Source organism: Styela clava, chromosome 11 (assembly GCF_964204865.1).
Source record: "Styela clava chromosome 11, kaStyClav1.hap1.2, whole genome shotgun sequence".
Classification (NCBI taxonomy): domain Eukaryota; kingdom Metazoa; phylum Chordata; class Ascidiacea; order Stolidobranchia; family Styelidae; genus Styela; species Styela clava.
Window position 1 is genome coordinate 124,598 of NC_135260.1, and position 19,224 is coordinate 143,821.

The following is a 19,224-nucleotide window of genomic DNA, read 5'->3' on the forward strand; positions in this document are numbered from 1 at the left end:
AAACAACGACCACACGACAGCGATTCATTTAAAACAGCGACTGCCACAACAGCAAAATCACTTCCTTTATTAAATCCAAGGCTTACGCGCACTCTTTCACCCAGTCAATCGCTGCTTTGACAGTCGCTCACTTGATTACGTCGCTGTCATGGAGTCGCCCTTATGACAATCGCTATTCGGCCTGGATATCCTATTTGTTTGGGGGAGAAAACTAACCGGTGGTTACATGAACTACCTTACATTAGCGAGGAGCTCAGCAATCCTTTTGTACATAACTATTCCCGTATGTGATTCGAACTGGGGAATCCATGCACGGTAATCAGATGTGCAGTGGCCAGTGTATTCTTAACTTTAGGATGTTGCGCCACGCCGCTGAGTTGATTATGATTCATAATAAGCTACTATATTTTGAAGCAATACAGATTACAGATTTTCTACAATGTTGTTTATTTATAGTATGATAAAGTACAAAAAATATGGTTCATATATGATGGGATGAAAAATGAAAAATCTACAAGAAATATGGCTGGTATAAATGATCATGAGGATGGCAATAAAAGGGAGGGATTAGTTTTGTATTCTATAATTCTGATTTGCAATTGATTTTGAATATTCAAAAAGTAGGCCATCTTTTGTGCAACTAAAAATCTCATATGTCTCATAGTTGTTATCTGTTTCTGCACACTATGCGAGAGGAACTTATTTCTGCTCCATGGCTTTGCATGGGTGAATTTGTAGATACTATAGCAAGAAAATGACTGTTCCAGGTATATGAGAGTCTTGATACACACTTATACTAATTTTTGTGAAGTATATTTCTAATGGTAGTTGAAATACTCTTGGATACAAAACAGAAATACGTTTGTGTTGGTTTGTACTCCTGAATTTCCAATTTTAATTTCATTGCAAAAATGTCAATTTCAGCTTTATCAAATATATGTTCCAATTCACCACAATTAAAAGTGTTAGCAACAGAGAGTGTGTGACCATGCAAATCATTATTAATCAGCTGAAATAACATAGATCAAATTATCCACAGTATTTTGAAGTTTAATCAAAGTGAACTTCAAATTTGGCAGTTCAATAGAAAAAAAATATATATATTTAGGTCGATTTTTGCTTTTTTAACAAGTATGTTGAGAAATAACTGATATATTTAAAGAATACTATAACTGCAAACTATCTATTTTGCTGGGGTTATTTCCTGCTTTTTCAAGGTCATTGATAGTGCAGTTTGCTTTTGCCTAAAGTTTTTCTTTATGGCTTCAAAAGTATTTTGATATCATAAACCCTGTCGCTATCATCTTCAATGTATGACATCACAAGTGTGGTTCATGACATCACAAATTTTGACTATGACATCATAAGTTTGATTCATGACATCACACTTCAGTTTCAATACTAAACACCTTTATAAATTGTTTTTCCCATTCACAAATGACCAGTTGCCCTCGCTTATTCATTTGCACCAAACTTGGCATCCATAATCCATCTGCTGCAGTCAGGACTTGTCGTGTGAAATTGCCTTCTTCATCGAATTCTGAGATTCTAAAAAAGAATTGAAAAGCTTGTTTGATGGGCGCTCATGAAGTTTGTGTACCAATATGGACGTAACTAATTTTGTTCGCCTATTTTGTATAAAGTTGTGTAAAGGGCTGAAACCTATGGGCAGGGGGTATATTCATTTGGCTAACACAAACCGTCCCCGAACTCGTAATAGAACTGAAATAAGGAAAATCGGAATAAAAGTATGGCCTAACCCTATCCAGGTACACATACATATTACATACTACAGGTACTGCAAGAAATAACCATTCTCATGCCACTGCTGAATTAGAAACTCGATCGTGGCCTCAAATGGGATATATTCAAACTATATTATAGGCTTTCCTCAACCCCAAGATAGAGCAAAAATGGTCATCAGATTATGGGCTGATTTCATTTGTCCATTATTTTTGTTAATCCAAAATTAGCTTCCAAGTTATCTTTAAAGTTTTTTTGTTATATCATGACTTATTCAGTCACAGCAACAAGTTAAAAGTCGAAAATTCAGTCGAGTCAAAAATTCATGTTTTATTGTCATATTAGGCACCAGGCATAAAAAATGGCGCAATAACTAAACAGGGCTTAAATTATTTTATGCAATGACAATATCATGTTATTCTGCTTTTGGCCATGCTCACATGAGTGAAGCTTAGAAATTTAACATAATGAACCGGGTATCTTGTAATTTATCCGGGGTGAAGTGCTTGGCACAGGGTTAAAAAAACATATATTCTATCAGCTTTTTCCATAGTGTCTAAAGTTCCAACCAAGTGGTTCTTATACTCACTTTTTTGTGGGGGTGTTAGGTTGAAAATAAAAAATTTGAATATTTTCAATTAAATTGAAATTGCCCGCCTTATTTTAAATAATTACATTTCTTTATTGTTCTGGGATTTCAGGAGAGCTGTTGTGCTTGTATCTTTATTATCATTCTTCGCTGTTCATCCATTTATTTTCAGAGCGTTTTTTTTTATTTCAAATATTTTTGTCTTACTAATCGTCATTTGTAGCTTATTGTTGGCTAGTTATTTTTAAGGTGGGGCATAAGACTTGACAAATTCTAAAAAAAGGGGCTTGGCTTAAAAGTTTTGAGGAACTCTGTTCCGACCACTTGTCATGTCTCCCAATGTCACAAATTACCCCAAAATCCAACCTGTTATTTCCACAGTCTGCCACATACAGATGGTCACTGTCGTCCAGGCATATTCCTAGCGGATTCCAAAACAACCCGTCTGACGATCCCTTTGCTCCGATCCTATAAAGCGGCCTTCCTGCCAATGTGTAGACCTAGTAATGAAAGAACAATGTGAGAGATTTATTGTGAGATTTGTACATTATTAAATGGATATATACCGGTATTATATTCATGTGGCTGTTTCTCAGTGATGATCAATAATGAAACTTTTCTGCTGGCATTTCCCATTTCTTATTTGTTCTTATTATTATTTGTTAGTTGCTTGAGTCATTGAAATTTGAATACAATTCAGAAAATTCACTGACTTGCAAGTCATGCGCCACAGTCAATTTCATAAATAACAGTAAAATGAATACAGGCCACATATAAAATTTACTCTATCATATCAGTGATTGCTTTTACACAAAAAACGTTGTATAAAAAAACTAGTCGATTTCCATTACTATACTTTGAGAGGAAAGTAAGGCACCATTCCCGGTACTCACCTTTATACAATGGTTTTGCGAATCACTAATGTACAATTTATTTTGGCTGTTTATTGCAAGTGAGACTGGTTGATTGAAGTGGATCATACTGCTGCCTGTGAAAGAAGTATGTGTGTTGAATAAAGCAACAGCTTGCTTGGCACCTATGCCTTTGCCTTAGCGTATTCTAGCTCAGTTTAGATAGTCAATAATGTGTGAATAGACTTGTATTACAATAACAGTAAATAACTGGGGTTTAGTAAGACTACATGCAAACACAAAGTAAATTTCCTTCACACAAACAAGAAAATTTCCAGTTTCCCATCTATTATCACGTGAAATGAGTTTCTGCTTTTATGCAAATATGCGTTGGTTAAAATATAGTTTTTACGTCGGCTCTGAACAGATAATTATTGAATTTTAGGTACCAGTAACTATTATTTGTTAAAGGTATTAGAATATTTTTAGTACAACATTGCCTACCTAGCCTAATACATTCTTGGTGAGGCATCGGGCCATGATTATTAAAGCCAGCATATCTAACCTACAGAATAGTCTAAGTCTGATGTTCTAACCACCAGGTGGATGTTTCAACTTTCATTATGCAGAATTCTATCTCACCGAAGATTACACATCTGGGTTCAAATTACACTCCCCTCTCACCCAGTCTGTTACAAACGGGGAGGCAATTTCGAATCAAAAATATTCTGGTTTTGATAAATAATAGTAGTAATTTACATATTGTTAGATATCAGGATGCGGGTATGACCCCAAAAGGTTGTATCGTTGTCTCGCAGTCATATACCCAAGCATCTATTTTTTATTATTATCAATATATGTTTGCATATATTGTTTATGGTTTGACGAATGAAATCTTTCTCTCTCTCTCCCTGTTGTTTTCTATCATAGCCTTTTTTAGAGCAAAAGGCATAAATAACAGTTATATAACTCTCATTATTATCCTTACCTTGGAATCCGAATCTTTTTCTTATTCTTCCTTTTATATCATGAACGGAGATTGTATGGCTTACTATATCTGTGACATAATAATTACCCTTTGTGTCACAACAAACACAATATGAATTATTGCGAAACACACCTTGCCCAAATGAAAGATGCTTTCTTCCTTCTGAAAATAGAAAATTTTATGAACAATTTTCAAAGTTTTAAAGACTGCTTTATACCCTACCCTGACATGGACTTGTAACTGAATAATAGATTGAGGTTTGATTATTACATCTTCTCAGCATTCCTTTACCATGAACAACTTATGGTTAACTTTTGCTTGACTGACTTGATAATCAAATAGGAGATGCTGGTTTACCATAAAAATACCTTCCCTACATAATCACCTTTATCATAGACATTGACAGCATCCCCACAGCAGACAGCAATTCTGTTATCCGGCGTCATACAAATTCCTTTTGGTTTCAGCTCTGTATTCGTATCAAACGTCGTCAAAAATTTCCCTCTTTTGTCAAAAATTTGAACTCTTCTGTTGTCTCCATCGGAGGTCACTATATCACCATTGTCGAATATTGTTAGACCCGATATAAGACCTGAAAAAGATTTCTCAGCGTTAGTTGCAAATTGGTGCTAATGAATATTCTTACAAAAACTAATAGAAGAGTAGCTTCTAATTTTGGAAAGGTCAGAATTTTTATGTGTCAGCCTCACTAGCCAACTCACTACATCCGATATCAGGGCTTTGTAGTAGGATAGGATAGAATTTACATATTTATTCCGGGGGAGAGGAAAGCCGATAAGGTGGCTTAATCATATGGCGAATCACAGCCTCTCGTCCGGTTACCATTCCAAGTCGGGTATGGGATTAGTTAGTTATTTGTTTTCGGAAGCATGGACTTGACGGTGGAGAAAGCCGTAATTTACCAGCGTTTAATTGAACCACCCTATGGTGGCGAAGAGTCCAACAATCCTCTCGCTTTGCTAAGAGATGAGTGAAATTAACTTTTGAGTAAGATTATCTGACCTTGCTTGGAGAATTTGTTTAAATTGTTTAATGAATTAGCTTGAATAAATTATACCTTTGAACCTGCTTGGAAACTTTCCTTTTCCACCGAATGTAAAGAAATGATATCTCGGAACATATCTCGGTTGTTTATCGTGGCGCTGTCGACCAGTGAGTTGATGATGACTGTTGTTGAGGGTGTCATAGGATTCACTCCTATGTCTACGGTAGTTGGATTGTTTGTTGGATCCTGAGCTTGCTAGGGAGCTTTGGGATGCTCTCTTTGAGGTTTGAGCTGATTTAAAAAAGAATAGTCTGATCAGTTCAAGTAACGATTATTTATTCAACTATTAAAAATGGAATTGTAGATGGGAATATACACTATGGCCTCTTGTGTCTATTAGTCGAGATCTAGTATTAGAATAGTTTATATGTTCTGGGGTACTCCCAAAGAATGTGAACCAAGATGACGGACACAGGAACATAGTATGTGTACCAGGTTAGGGTCAAGCCATAATTCAGGTGCAAATACTAAGAGAGTTACTTGGCTAGTCCCAGAACTTGTCATAGAAGTAAAATAAGGAAAACCGGAATAAAATTAGGGCCTAACCCTCACCACACACTATGTTCCCATGCCCGTCATCTTGGTTCACATATTTCTGGAGTACCTATTTTGGACTTTGGTTAGCATTTGGGGTTAAAGAGCAAAGGTTATCTCATAAAAAAAAATTGTTTTTATTTTTTTGATAAGGTGTGGAAGCACCTATTAAAAAATTATTTGGAAGAACTTTTTGTAATGGAAGCTGGTTAGATATTTTAGAAAAAAATTTTACTTTATAATAATAGGTAATAAGGGGTTCTTCTCTGTTAATCAAGAAATAGTACAAAACAACTTTCTAATAAAAACCAACTTGTAAAATTCTTTGGTAAAGTCTTTGCAGTAAAGTGATTCCTCGTGATGCTCCTGTTCGAAGCAAGTGATTCCCTGCTTTCTGCCTGGTTGAGTTTTGTTAACGATTCGTATTTTTCAATCATGCTTCGAATATTTTTATTATAGCCATCTTCTGTGATATCATTATTGCTAGTTTTGACATCATTATTGCTCTTTGTGATGTCACTTTTATAAAGTGTGATGTCACTATTTACTGCCTTCTTTGCTTTTCCATTTTTATTTGTTACATCACTCTCACCTTTTTTGGTGTTATGATTGTGTGTATATGTAACATTAAGTTTTGTGACATCATTGTCATTTTCAGCAAAGTCATCTGTTTTGGTTAATTTTGCTGATTCATGTTCTTCGATTGGTGGCTCGGCTGGAATTATAACTCTCGTTTTTTTCTCTGAAGATTCTCCATATCGTAATTTTACTACTGAATCACTACATCTACGAACTATTAGAGTCTTTGATGCGCGTTTTGGATCTTTTTTAATTATGACCTCATTGTCAGCAATTTCATCTGATTGTCCTAATCTATTGTAGGTGGGGTCAGTGATATTGTGGGCGTGACTCTCATATTTTCTGGCTTCTGATTGGTTGCTTCCTTCTTTTGGTGACATTGGGGGTGAGGTCACAATTCCAGAATCATCAGTGTGTGATTCATTGCTATGGTTACCATCATGCATGGTTGGACTCTCTCGTCTCATTTTCTCATCTTCATTAGTTGGAGCCTGGGATTCTGTTTGCAATTAGGAAAACATGTTTATATTTTCAAATATCAAAGTATGTTAATGTGCAGTACCATTCAAGGTGTGACTTGTAATAACGGCAACAGTATGATTGGACCGAACGATAGTGTTGTTGCGAGGTAAAGATTTTAGATTGCAAAATATATGTCTAGCGCTTCACCCTGGATGCTTCCTGGCAGGAAGCTGAACCCTAAAAATTTCACCCTACTGTAAATAGTTTATTTTTGGGCATCATTGGCTCGGCGGTGTGACACATCGTGCTAAGCATCAGGAATATGCTCGCATACACACCTCTGATTGCTCTGCGTGGGTCCGCAGGTTTGAATCTAATGCGATGAAAGTTATGCTGGACTCCTCTCCGCCGCAGGGTGGTTCACGTAACTGCTGGTCAGTTAAAAGCTTAAAGCTTCCTCCACCATCAAGTCCATGCTTTCGAAAACAAATAACTGACTAACTAATCCCATACCTGATCCGGACTGGTAACCAGACGTGAGGCCGTGGTTCGCCATTTTCTCTCCTTTAGGATAAATATCTAAGCCCAAGCCAATAAAATCTCACCAGATTCTCTCCTAACTTCTTCAGGTACTTGGTCATAAACCACGTCCTTTGATCCAGCCCTTTTCCTCTGTTCAGTATTCAGTCTTTTCATTTCTTTGTCTAGTGAATCAGCAGGCTTCTTCCACCATGGTGGAAGGGTCTGATACTGTCTGTCTTTATGTCTGTGCTTAGATCGATGCTTCTGCTGTTGAAATAAAAAGAAGTTTCCTAATTTCTAAATCTAATTGGTTCTTGTGTAAAGCCTTGTTCAGAGTGTATGTGTGTTAGAGCCCGCCTAGAAGCAAAAGTTTCGCTTGAAATAAGATATAAGAATTATTCATTTCAATTTAAACACAGTTTGGTGGGATTATCGCCTATCAGTTATTCGTTAGACTTGACTGCATTTCCCATAGTACACATCTCAGTTCCTATGACCCCAAGGGTGGAATAAATTGACAATGCCAAACCGTAAAGATTTCAATTCTTCCAAAAAATAGTAGCTTATGTATTGTTAGATATCAGTGGCTGAATGTAAAGGGCTTTGTTTGGAGCGAAAGGCATGAATAAGTGTCGTATGAAAATATTTAAACTCAATCAATAGGATCATGGGCCTCTTCTTCATAACCTTTCATTCAGTTACAAGTCCAAGATAGTAATAGCTAACAGAAATAGGCATGCTGAACTCTTCATGAATATTAATAATTTTGTAAAGTTTTGTTCTGCAAAAAAACATTTTGACTGATAAAACTGCAGTTTGCAATTTAATGCTAAATATGTTTTACCTCATATTCTTTTCTTCTGTGCTCTTTAGACTTGATTCTCTCTCTTTCCTTTCTTCTGTCGTAAGTCTGAGCTTCTACTGTGCTGTCATAATTCATGTTGCCATAGGAACGCCCATGTGGCTTTATTTCTTCATAATGATATTTTGTTTCATCATAATGGTATGGTTCCCGTTTTCCATTGTTATTGTTGTTGTGATTCTGCTCATGTAATTCTGGCGAAAGGTCAGGTGCTTTCTCGTATATTGTGACATCACCATTTGATGATGTCACAATGGCTGCGTACTCATCAGTAGAGTAGTGACCGAGTTCAAGGACAATGACAAGTTGTTGAATGGTTGCTTTCCATCCACGAACTCGTCGCCACCAAAGTAACATTTGATATTTGCGTTCTTGCTCTGTGGCAAAGTTGATGTTGCATCTGTTGAGAAGATTAGTTGTGATAATCTATGAATATTTTGTCCGTATTAAAATTTCCATTAAACAATACCGCAGACATGGTGGCCAATTAGTTGAAGCGTTAGACTCAATTATGTTGACATCACATGTAGAAATCTCAAGTTCAGATCTACTTCACCTAAAAAAACAGGGTGGGCAATGCCGAAAAATATTCCCAAACTATCAGAGCTGAATATATACATTGTATGAAAAATAACCCTCCACGTCTCATTGGTTCTACGCTAGGTTTTGTAAAGTACTGAATAATGCGTAACTATAACTTTATGAGTGTTTGATAGTGGTATAAAGTTCATTTCACAATGCTGCGATGGAGAAGCTGTCTTATAAGATACAATAAATCACCTGCTCAGCATTGGAATAAAAATAAATGTCAGCTCGTAACTCTGTTCAAAGCAAAGTCATGAGATCTCACCAAAATATGGGGAACTCGTGGGTAGAAAGTTACAGGCAACAAATGCTATTAATAAAACAATATATAGATTTCCTGTTACAGTAGAAGGGAAATAACAGTTATTGGGAGACTTGAAGCACTGTTAAGTAACTCTGTCCGAAAACCGATAAATGCAAGAATATTCCCAAGTAGAAAGTTATTAGAATAAGACTTTAACATAGACATTGATTTTACCTTTTTACTTGGTTTTCACCAAAATATGGCAAACTCGCGGGTAGACAGACAGAACGACCGATAATAAGGGTCTCCTAGAGCGGAGATCCAATAAGACTTTAACATAGAAATTGATTTTACCTTTTCACTTGGCTTTCATCCATTCCAAGCCTTTTTCCAAGATACCAAGACGTTCGGAGAAGTGTCGTAGACAAACTGAAATGAAATATAAATATATGATTGAAGTTCTGTCTTTTTTTGGGGAGGGGGCGGGGGGCTATATGTAAGCTATTACTTCAGCACGCTGAACCCTCAGAAAAATTAAAAAGATTAAATTTGAAGGTATTGTCATTAATGGCCACTGTCAGGCTAGGAAGATATTTATTAGGTTTTATAGCATTCTTGTAAATATTTTAATGTTCCTGGTGAAGTTTTGATTACCCAATTCATCTCACCCCTGACAAGCAGTTGGGCATTGGGGTTGAATCTGAAATCTATTACCAATGTAGTCTAGTCTAATGCAGTTAATTCTAATAACCAGCCATTTTTTTTTGTATTTTAGTGCAGTGGTTCCCAAACTTCTTTCTCCTCGACCCCTTTTTTGTAATATAAAAAATTATATATATTTGAGACCCCACAACAAATAAAGTACAGCAATTTAAAAAATCAGTATATTTTTTATTTATCCTAACTAGAGCACACGCCGCTATGTTGTCTGTGAATTTTTTGAACCTTCGTGTGGTGCCGTTTGTGCGTTCAGCGGAAGCCGACCCCACCCGGGGTTACAACCCACAGTTTGGGAATCACTGCTTTAATGGATAGAAGTCTTATCAAACCTTCTCAGTTGTTCTTTTGTGACTCTTTGAATCTTTTTCTCTTTTTCAATTTGCTCTTTTTGTTTCTTGTGTCTTATCCTAGAAAAACGAATTATTATTTTGTAGTAAGACTAGAGTGGTCGAGATGAACGTTTGTTTATTTTTTTTTTAATTTTTAAGGTACTCTGGCTTTTCTCTTTAAACTTGCAAGTTTTGTGTTCATGCTTGATAAAAATATTACCAATGGTTCGCCCGGTTTTAAAATAAGGAATTGCAAGCTCACTCAAACCGCTCTGTTGATTAAAATGTAGAATGAGAGTCTGAATATCCTAGATCAGGGGTTCTCAAACTTTTGGTGTTGCGGAGCCCTTGAAAAGGTTGACTATTATTCACGGAGCCCCAAAATAAATGTTAAAATTGTTACTTTCAGATAATTATATTCCTGAGCAAGTTAAACGTACTTTACTTAATTTAAATGCTGAACCTTTTTTAATAGGGTTAATGCAAGTCATAAATAAATCTCAATTTCAAAGATAAATTATATATACTCTTACTAAAGCTGTAAATTTGACACTTGACAAACATATTAAACTAGGGGTCGAATCTTTTCCCTTTTGACATTTTCGGAAGGCCGCTAATAACGTGCGCGATTGCATTTGGTCACAATCACCGATAGTTTTCGTCAGCATGGCATGTTTTTAAACATCTTTACGCCGGTGTTTATTCTCCCTAAATCAAAAATTTTCTTTGGCATATACATGTATTGTTCCACAATGACGACGATAATTGCTTTTTTGTTCTCGTGGGGAATTATGAGTTTTATGTGAAAAACGTGTTACCATATAGTCATCGGCGACGAAGTGCTAAAAATAATAATTAATAATAAAGAGGTAAATTCGCAACCCAAATTTCTTGATTGAAAAACGGCATTCTAAAATATTAAAACTTAAAATAAAAGATCACACTATATGTTTGGTTTTAGCAGACTCACGTCAGATTAAAAACGCTTTTATAGGCATTGTAAATCACAAAATTTGGTGTTATGTTAGGTTTTCTTCGGTTATTCATCATATAGTAACTGCGAAATCGAAACACAGTCAATTGTGTGCGCGATTTATCTTTTTTTATTCTACCGACGGAGCCGCATGCATTAAAATAAATTTTATTCGTTCGTATTTTGCCCAGATCTTGTGAGTTTTTGAACGGCGATATCTTGCTTAATTATAATCTCAAGTGCAAAAGAACAAATCAAGTTTGACAAATTCCAATATCGCAAAAATACGACTCCAATTTATTTATAGTTAGCAGTTTATCACGTATTTTATGTTATTTTAGAATAGTATTCTTTCTTTTTTGTAATCCTGATAGTAATCTCGAATGAAACGTGAGTAACTATGAGTACAATTGAAATATTACGACAAGACACTTTAACGGCCATGCATTGAATATTTTACGCAACAGAAATCTGGTTATCCGTTTTTTTATAATCGCAAAGAATGGCTGGCTGCGCTCCAGCTTATAAATAATGTCATTTTTTAATTCCGCATCTTTGCCATTTTTCGAGGCTATATTGTTGTCAAATTTTATCAAAGCTGTTATTGCTTCTTTGAGCAGTTACAAAATTAGCCAAGTCATTATTGTGAAAAGTCATCGAATAGCTCGCGGAGCCCCTGGGTTTCTCTCGCGGAGCCCTGGGGCTCCGTACGGAGCACTTTGAGAACCTATGTCCTAGATAATTCACAATGTCATTTAGAAATATTGGAAGGTCAAATATTTCAATTGGTATCGTCATTTATATTTGCTGTTTCTCTCAGGAAATCTGACCCTGGTCAGAAAAAACATTACAAAATATAAACCGTCTCATGACTGTCAAAAAATAATATGAAGCTTGGTTTGAGACTATGTTAGATTTGCTATGTTACCTTTTATTTTCTTCCTTTGCATTGCTTTTCAGTTTTTCTTTTTCATTTTTACTTTCTTCGTTTATTTCAGTTTTCTTACTGTTTTTATCTTGTTTGTTTTGCTTTTTATTTGTCTTCTTGCCATTATGTATATCTTTGCTGTCAGTGTTTGTTCCTCTATCCACAGTTTCGGGTATTGAATCTTTACTTCTCGTTTTGATTGGTCGATTTTCAACTTCTCTGCTTCTGAATGGCTGTATTTCTGAATCCTCTTCTATGATTGGTGGAATTATGTGGTTTTCTTTTACTAATTTTTGTTTGCTATTATGTTTGTGAGTTCTTATTGGTTCATGTTTGTGGTCCTGTGTTTTGATTGGACCTTCACTCTTGTTGGGACTTCTAATTGAAGTATTCCCACCATTGGTTTTCTTCCCTCTTTTTCTATTTTGAACTCTTGAAGTTTTGCTCTGATTAGATCCCATTTTCGAAAATTTGTTTCAGAGTATCGTTGACTATGTCACTGTTTTAAGATTTCACAACATGGGTTGTCTAATTTTGCCTTATTATAACCCTGTAACCAATGAAGCAGAAAATAACAGCACTGTTCCATGCATATTAAGACTAAAATATTCTGGCCAATCTTGTTTTTGTTTGTAGTGAGAAAATATACATACAACATCTATGCACCCAAAATGATTTTTATACAATCAGATTCCATACTTGACACAGTTTGTTAAATTGAACAAGAGGTTTTGGTTTAGCTCAGGGGTTAGCAAGGTTTTAGGACCATGGGCCTAACATTTTGCCCACCTAGACTGGCGGGTCACGTGAGTGTAAAGTAAAAATTTACATTTTATGAACAATATTTACTATATTACAAAAGCAAAAATGGAAAGCAATAGGCTTTTGTGTCAAAACTAAATTTAATCGCAATCTCAACACTCCCCCCCCCCCCTGAGTGATTTTTTATAGTTGGGCCATAGTTTGCCCATGTCAGCCTATCACTATCTTATTAACTTTGCTTCTCTGATAGTAATTTTTAAACCGGTTCTTCCCTATACCCAACATTGACTCGTAATCTATGAGTTTCACCATATGAATTATCTTTTTTATCAGCTTATCTTTCTTTCAAGTACAAAGATAAGAAAATTCTAATTTTTATCCAATTATGTGTCTAAAAGATAGGGCAATAATTGTAAATAATGACAGATTAGGATTTTGCATTTAGAATGAGCCATCTTATCAGCTATTTTCCCCCTCAGATAAGTACTAAAATGGTATGCACAATATATCCATGTATCTAACAGTTCTATTACTTAGTTAAATATACTCTCTGTTGATATAGTTTATCCATATGGGAGCCCCCAATATTTGCCAGTAGATAAGCTAAGTGAACACTGTACACTTCTGTGAAGAGTAAATATTTGATCTGCTACGTGTTTACTACACAAGTAAGGCTGTGTGTAGCAAAGCAGGAATTTTTAAATACAAAATCTACATCTATCGCATTGCTTAATAAATAATCGTGTTATTCTTGTTGCTGAAAAAGAGACATTTTTCTTCCTACCGTTACATTTTCAGTACTTGAAGATGGGTAAAGCTTTACGAAGGCTAGTTTCATTTATAGTTTATGCAAATGGGAGCCCATAATATTTGCTGGTAGATAAGCTAAGTGAACACTGTACACTTCTGAAATTGTTTTCAAACACAAAATGTCTACTTGTTGTTGGGAAATATTGGCTTTTTTACTTCTAATGGACCAATCAATTTTATATTGTCGGTGCATGAAGAAAACTACAAGAAGGCTATTGCTTCTATTCATTGAATCGAATTCTGATTCCTATGGAACTTAATAGCTCACTCAAAATTTTAATGTTTTTTTTCAATAGAATGGGAACTTTTTTATCCTCGCATGCTTGACCCCTTTTGTCACACTTTTTCACCGATCTTTTCAGAAAACTCGGTGCTCAACAAATGTTTTTTGAAGCGAACTTGTGAGTCAAACATAAATATGTATGAAGCTTTTGGAGTTTCAGTTAGTATCTATCCGATCAGTACTCTTTCCTCTATTCGTGCAGGGCTAGGGACCTTGCTTTGAGCAATCTTTATATCGAGATATATAAATCATAGTCTTTCTTCTGTCATTACTCTGACCACAGTTATCTGGGCTTCGACCTTATTAAGCAAATTTGTTTAACCAAAAATTATCTATTATACATCACCGCCTTTGCCGCACTTCACTAACATCCACTCATCCTCTTAGTTTACCTAGATTATGTTCCCTAATTAGAAGAGATACAATGTAGCACTTCAAGTTGCCATATCTCAAGCACTCTATCTGGTCACTTATGAACTGTAAGGGTCTCACTGTCTCACTCGTACAGTAGCTCAAAGATAGTAAAGCATTCCTGGCATTCCAAGAACCTGGATATTCTTAAATTTTTATGCCCTGGCCTTATTATGCTAATCTTTTTATGTGCTGTCAGTAGGGCAGGGATACTCAAAACCTTCCGTTAGCCGAAACTACTATTTAAATACAATATAAAATACAAATATTTTACGACAAGCCATATTTGACGGACTGTATGCGAGAGTCAAGAGTTTGATTTTGAAAAAGGGGAAAGTTAAGATAATCAGCGATTGTCAGTAAAACTATATCGATTTATAATAGTGAATTACAAGCCAGTAAATGTAAACAAATTAAATCCAAATACGATATTTGTATCAGGCCCATCAATTAAAATTTTTATCAGTGAAAAATGAAATTTTATGCTGTGGTTGTGGGAATTCTTGGTAAATTAGAAAAATCTATGATTTTATGAATAATTTTGATTATGCGTACTAAGCTAATCTTATTATGTGAAACCTCTATAAATATACATTTCTACATTCTTTATTTAGTTTCTGGTTTAGTAGTCAATAATTTGTAAAAAATAAAACATTTTTTGCAGAAGCTAGGAATATTACCGTAGTTAAATTTGAAAACAGCCAGGAACTAGTTAAACATTGGGTTATGTCCTAAGTTTTCAATTTTTGTTTTACAAGGAAGTGACTTTGGCAAATTGTAATTGACTAAAGGTATACAGGTATCACTCAATAATTCTATCAATAAAATAGCTTTCATAAAACAACTGAACTGCCTAGGTAACTCATCAGACTGATTTCTACCAGAATACTCCAGATATGCTTTTATATATTTAAAAACTACATGGCGACACTGTAAAACAGAATTCAGGGTATTTGAAACACAATATAGAGAAAACATTACTTAGCACTCGACGCGGCGGTGTGGCTCATCGTGCTAAGCGTTAGGAGTACGCTTGCCACCGCATCTCTGATTACCCTGCGTAGGTTCGCAGGTTCGCAGGTTCGAATCCCATGCGGGGTAGTTATGTGCGAGAGGATTGCAGGACTCCTCGCCGACGTAGGGTGGTTCACTTAACCGCTGGTCGGTTACGGCTTCCACAACCAATTTTTGCCTACAATACTCAAACAAAAGCTTAAGTATTAAATAAACTTTTTCTTTCACAGAAGTAATTAAGAAATTTATAGGTTCTATTTTTGTAGAGTTGACATTATGATGCTTACCCAAAAAGTATTGTACTGACTGATATTTCAAAACTAGTAATCTGTGGCTCTCTACATATTGTTGCTGTTCATGACAAGTCGAACAGATTATCTTAATCACTGTCATCTCCTGCTGTTTAAGATCATTATGACAAAACAATCTGCTCTGTGATGTAACAGTATTAACATAAATTACATTATTGTGAAGTCACACAGCAGTGGATTAGGAATAACCTCACATAAACTCACACTAAACCAGATAGACATTTTGACAACTGCTGCGTAGTCATTATATTCTATGTAAGGATTTGCCATATACTATAGAATACTCTATCATGATATAAAAGAAGATATCCTTGCTTAGCATGACCAGCAATTGTACTGGTCAAATCATAAAATAAACTCCCATGTAAACTGGGGTCCACAGACCCTTGGAGGTCTGTGATGACTGCACAGGGGTCCTCAACGATATGAACGAAGTTTAACGGACTTTAATGAGTGATTTCAATCAAAAAGCTGGGGTCTCTTTTTGGTTTAGCGATGCGGACGAATATCCATTTTTGTCAGAAAAGGGTATTAGAATTTTATTGCTTTCTGCAACGACCTACGTGTTTGAGGCAGCATTTTCAGCTATTACCAATATGATGACAAAATACAGGTCGAGACTTGTCGAATAGTCGTCTCTACGAGTTTGCTTGTCACAAATTGCTCCGAGAATCGATAAACTGTACAGTGAAAAGCAACCTCATCCATCACTTTTGTGTTGTTGTATTGTAAATAAACCATTATTCTTCCTCGTTGGTTAGGCACAAAAATTGATACGACATTAAATGGGTGTCCGTCAAAACTAAGATTCAAAAATAGGGGTTGCGGTCCAAAAAGTTTGAAAAACCCTGAATTAAACCATATAAATATTCTATATTATCACTTGTAGAAATTGCTTGTCTGAGGGAGTCTTGAAAATAAAGTGAGATGCCAAACTTTTCCTGAACAATTTAAGATAGTCGTATGATTTTCAATATGGCATCCTCGTATTTTGTGAAGTTTTTGAAATTTTTACTCGCTGACACATTACCTTTCATTCTACTGGGATTACTCTGTTCTTCCGTATATCACATAATATTATATTTACTATTCTCACAACCAAAGAGTTTTTTATGTAAGCCAAACAACTTTTACTATAGAAAAAGATTTTTGAAAACAGCAAAATTTAGAATCTATCCTTAATAGCAAATTGAGCATCCATCATTATTATGGCTGTTAACATATCAAAACCACATAAAATCGTGACGGTAGTCCCAAAATTATACCCTATATTCATCCACACGTCTTACGCTTTATGTATGGTGTATATTATTTAAATCACTTTCAGAATAACATGATCAGTCATAAGATGGCCCGTTGATATTAACCCCCTCTTCATTATGCTTTTTTATTTGGGCCGTGCATGATTGAAACCCGATTTCTTAAAATGATCATGAATGAATTCTAACCTATTGTGTGCAAATCGCCAAACCTAAAATTATTTTTTCTGTGTTTTGTGGTCAAGTCGTCCGTAAATTTGTTGACAATAGGTTTTGCACGGAGATGTTTCCGCTACTAGCTGTCAATTATATCATAAACCTATTATGAGTCAGGGATAAAAACCAAACATATCTATCATTATTGTGTCCATTCCTCTATCAGTACCACATAACATAAATAATTATGAGTGTGTTTTACTATATCTATACAACAAATATATTTGCATTGATGCTTCTTTATCAATGACCTTTCATATAAGAAGATTGTTTTCAACATTTTTAATGATCTAAATAACTTTATTTATATTATAAATACCTGCCAAAAACCTGACTGAATATTACTAGCTCCAAGAATATAGAGTTCTTTGGTATATATGTACAATACAAATATATATGTATCACCTATGGCCCTCACTTTCTATCTATTTTTTCTATTCATACAGGTCTCGTGCTTTTAATATGAGCAAATTTGTAAAAATCTTCTCGAGTGTGCCAGTGCTCAATTTCAACATTCCCATCAGTGCTTAGTTGGCCTAGGACCTTACTTTAACCAAATTTGTACAAATAAATCTTTTTAGATCTGGCATTTAATCAAAACTTTCTATTATTCTAAATGCTCAATAAAACTGAATACAAATAGTGCTCAGCATTACTATGCGAACTCATAAACCTGAAAAATATATGCTAAAACATATTTTTTGCACAAAACCTGGATTACTGGGAGACAATATCACATCACTCACAACATGTGTGGCCGTTTGTAAATCGTATTTATTTACCTGTTATAATAATTGGATCATACTTGAACATCACTTGTACTTAAAACTTTGTAGGTTATAATACTAAGCCTATTTGTATTGGCGTGTTAGTTTGTGATCAAACAGTTGTGATTGTGAATTCATAATAAGGAGAGAATGTCTTCTGCAAACAAAAGTCTGTTTGCTTTGGAATGCCAGGATACAAAGCAGGCAGTATAAGTTTCAAATATTTGACCCAGAATTTTTAATAAACGCTTATATTACTGCAAGACTTGAAAATTTATGGGTACCGGTAAGTGAAATTCATATACCTAATCGCTACAATAAAACCGGAGTAACTTATGTCATATTTTTCAGAACTGGACATTCTATCTCCTGTTATTATGTTTCAGCAAGAGACCATATGTTGGTCTGGGTTTCAATCTATAACTGTTTTATTTTCGATTTTTTGTAATGCTTGATGTATATTTTTGTCCAAGTTTGGCTGTACAGATGAGAATTATGTTAATGTTATTTTTTGCAAAACCTCACAATTTCACATAAGCTATGATAATTTGGTTTTTCTGGAGAGATATGATTCACACAATACAGAAAATCTCATGAATTGTCTCACTACCTCAATGTTCGATCACTGACAACGTAGCACTCATAATGCATAAAAAATCTTATCTCTTTCTTCTCCTCTCTAGTTTGGAATGTAAGTCTGGCAATAACATAAACATCCAATCATAGCTGTGCACCCACCTCATTTACTGATTTGCAATGCAAGAAGTAATCGTATTATACTCACCCACAACACTGATTTTCTTTTTCTCTAGATTTCATCACAGAGGTGTACACAAAAAGTATTCTCAAATTGTTTAGTTTCCTTTTCTCCTAGATTATAAAAATATTGCAACAGTCTAAATATAAACAAAAAGACAGGCTTAAAGAGTAGCCTACTTTTTCTACCTGCAGGTAATTCTCTGCGATTCATAATTTTCACGGCTGCTCATCTTTTGTTTTCTCCTAGATAAGACACACTTGCAAATAACTTTCGAGTCAAAAACTGAATCTACCAAAACGAATAACTTTCTCTGCAAATCAATTTGCAATACATTTGTTTGATCTCTGTTAAGCCCTCTTATTACACCATTGACAATGAATTTTATTTTCATTTCTACCCTCTCCAATGTGCATTGAATCGTGAAGTTATTAATAATATTGAATAATCCATGGCTTAGTAGCACTCTTGAGATGACATGTGTATTATGAGTAATTTGACTTGGGTTAGAAAAATTATTGGGAACACTGACGGTTTTATTGAATGGGAACACTAAAATAAGATTAAAATTTTCGTATCTCAATGCAATGGATTACATATGTTTTTTTGACACTCACTAGTGTCTTTTGCTCCTAACAAGGCACTTGACATGCAGCCAC

The 19,224-nt window shown here is 35.0% G+C and overlaps 2 protein-coding genes across 3 annotated transcripts in view; one reads left to right on the plus strand and one right to left on the minus strand.

Moving 5' to 3' along the window:
- LOC120348061 (cadherin-23-like) overlaps positions 1-19,224 on the plus strand; it is a 92,357-nt gene that overhangs the window by 39,512 nt on the left and 33,621 nt on the right. The gene's annotated exons all lie outside the window — the stretch shown is intronic.
- Positions 388-12,644, minus strand: LOC144429896 (uncharacterized). Its single transcript, XM_078118123.1, has 12 exons — positions 11,976-12,644; positions 10,075-10,152; positions 9,380-9,454; positions 8,179-8,596; positions 7,418-7,601; positions 6,085-6,849; positions 5,250-5,468; positions 4,557-4,763; positions 4,172-4,333; positions 3,226-3,320; positions 2,699-2,832; positions 388-1,548 (listed from the first exon to the last, which is right to left on the minus strand). Exons 1-12 carry the CDS (start codon positions 12,434-12,436, stop codon positions 1,383-1,385), a joined length of 2,964 nt encoding a protein of 987 aa, XP_077974249.1. The 5' UTR covers positions 12,437-12,644; the 3' UTR covers positions 388-1,382.

What these genes read in the sequence shown, in the direction of transcription:
- LOC144429896 (XM_078118123.1), bottom strand. Translation starts at nt 12,436, where the DNA reads ATGGGATCTAATCAGAGCAAAACTTCAAGAGTTCAAAATAGAAAAAGA. An exon ending in ACAAAAGAACAACTGAGAAG is followed by an intron (nt 9,455 to 10,074) that starts GTTTGATAAGAC and finishes ATTTCATTTCAG; the next exon opens with TTTGTCTACGACACTTCTCC. An exon ending in CGCAAAACCATTGTATAAAG is followed by an intron (nt 2,833 to 3,225) that starts GTGAGTACCGGG and finishes TTTCATTACTAG; the next exon opens with GTCTACACATTGGCAGGAAG.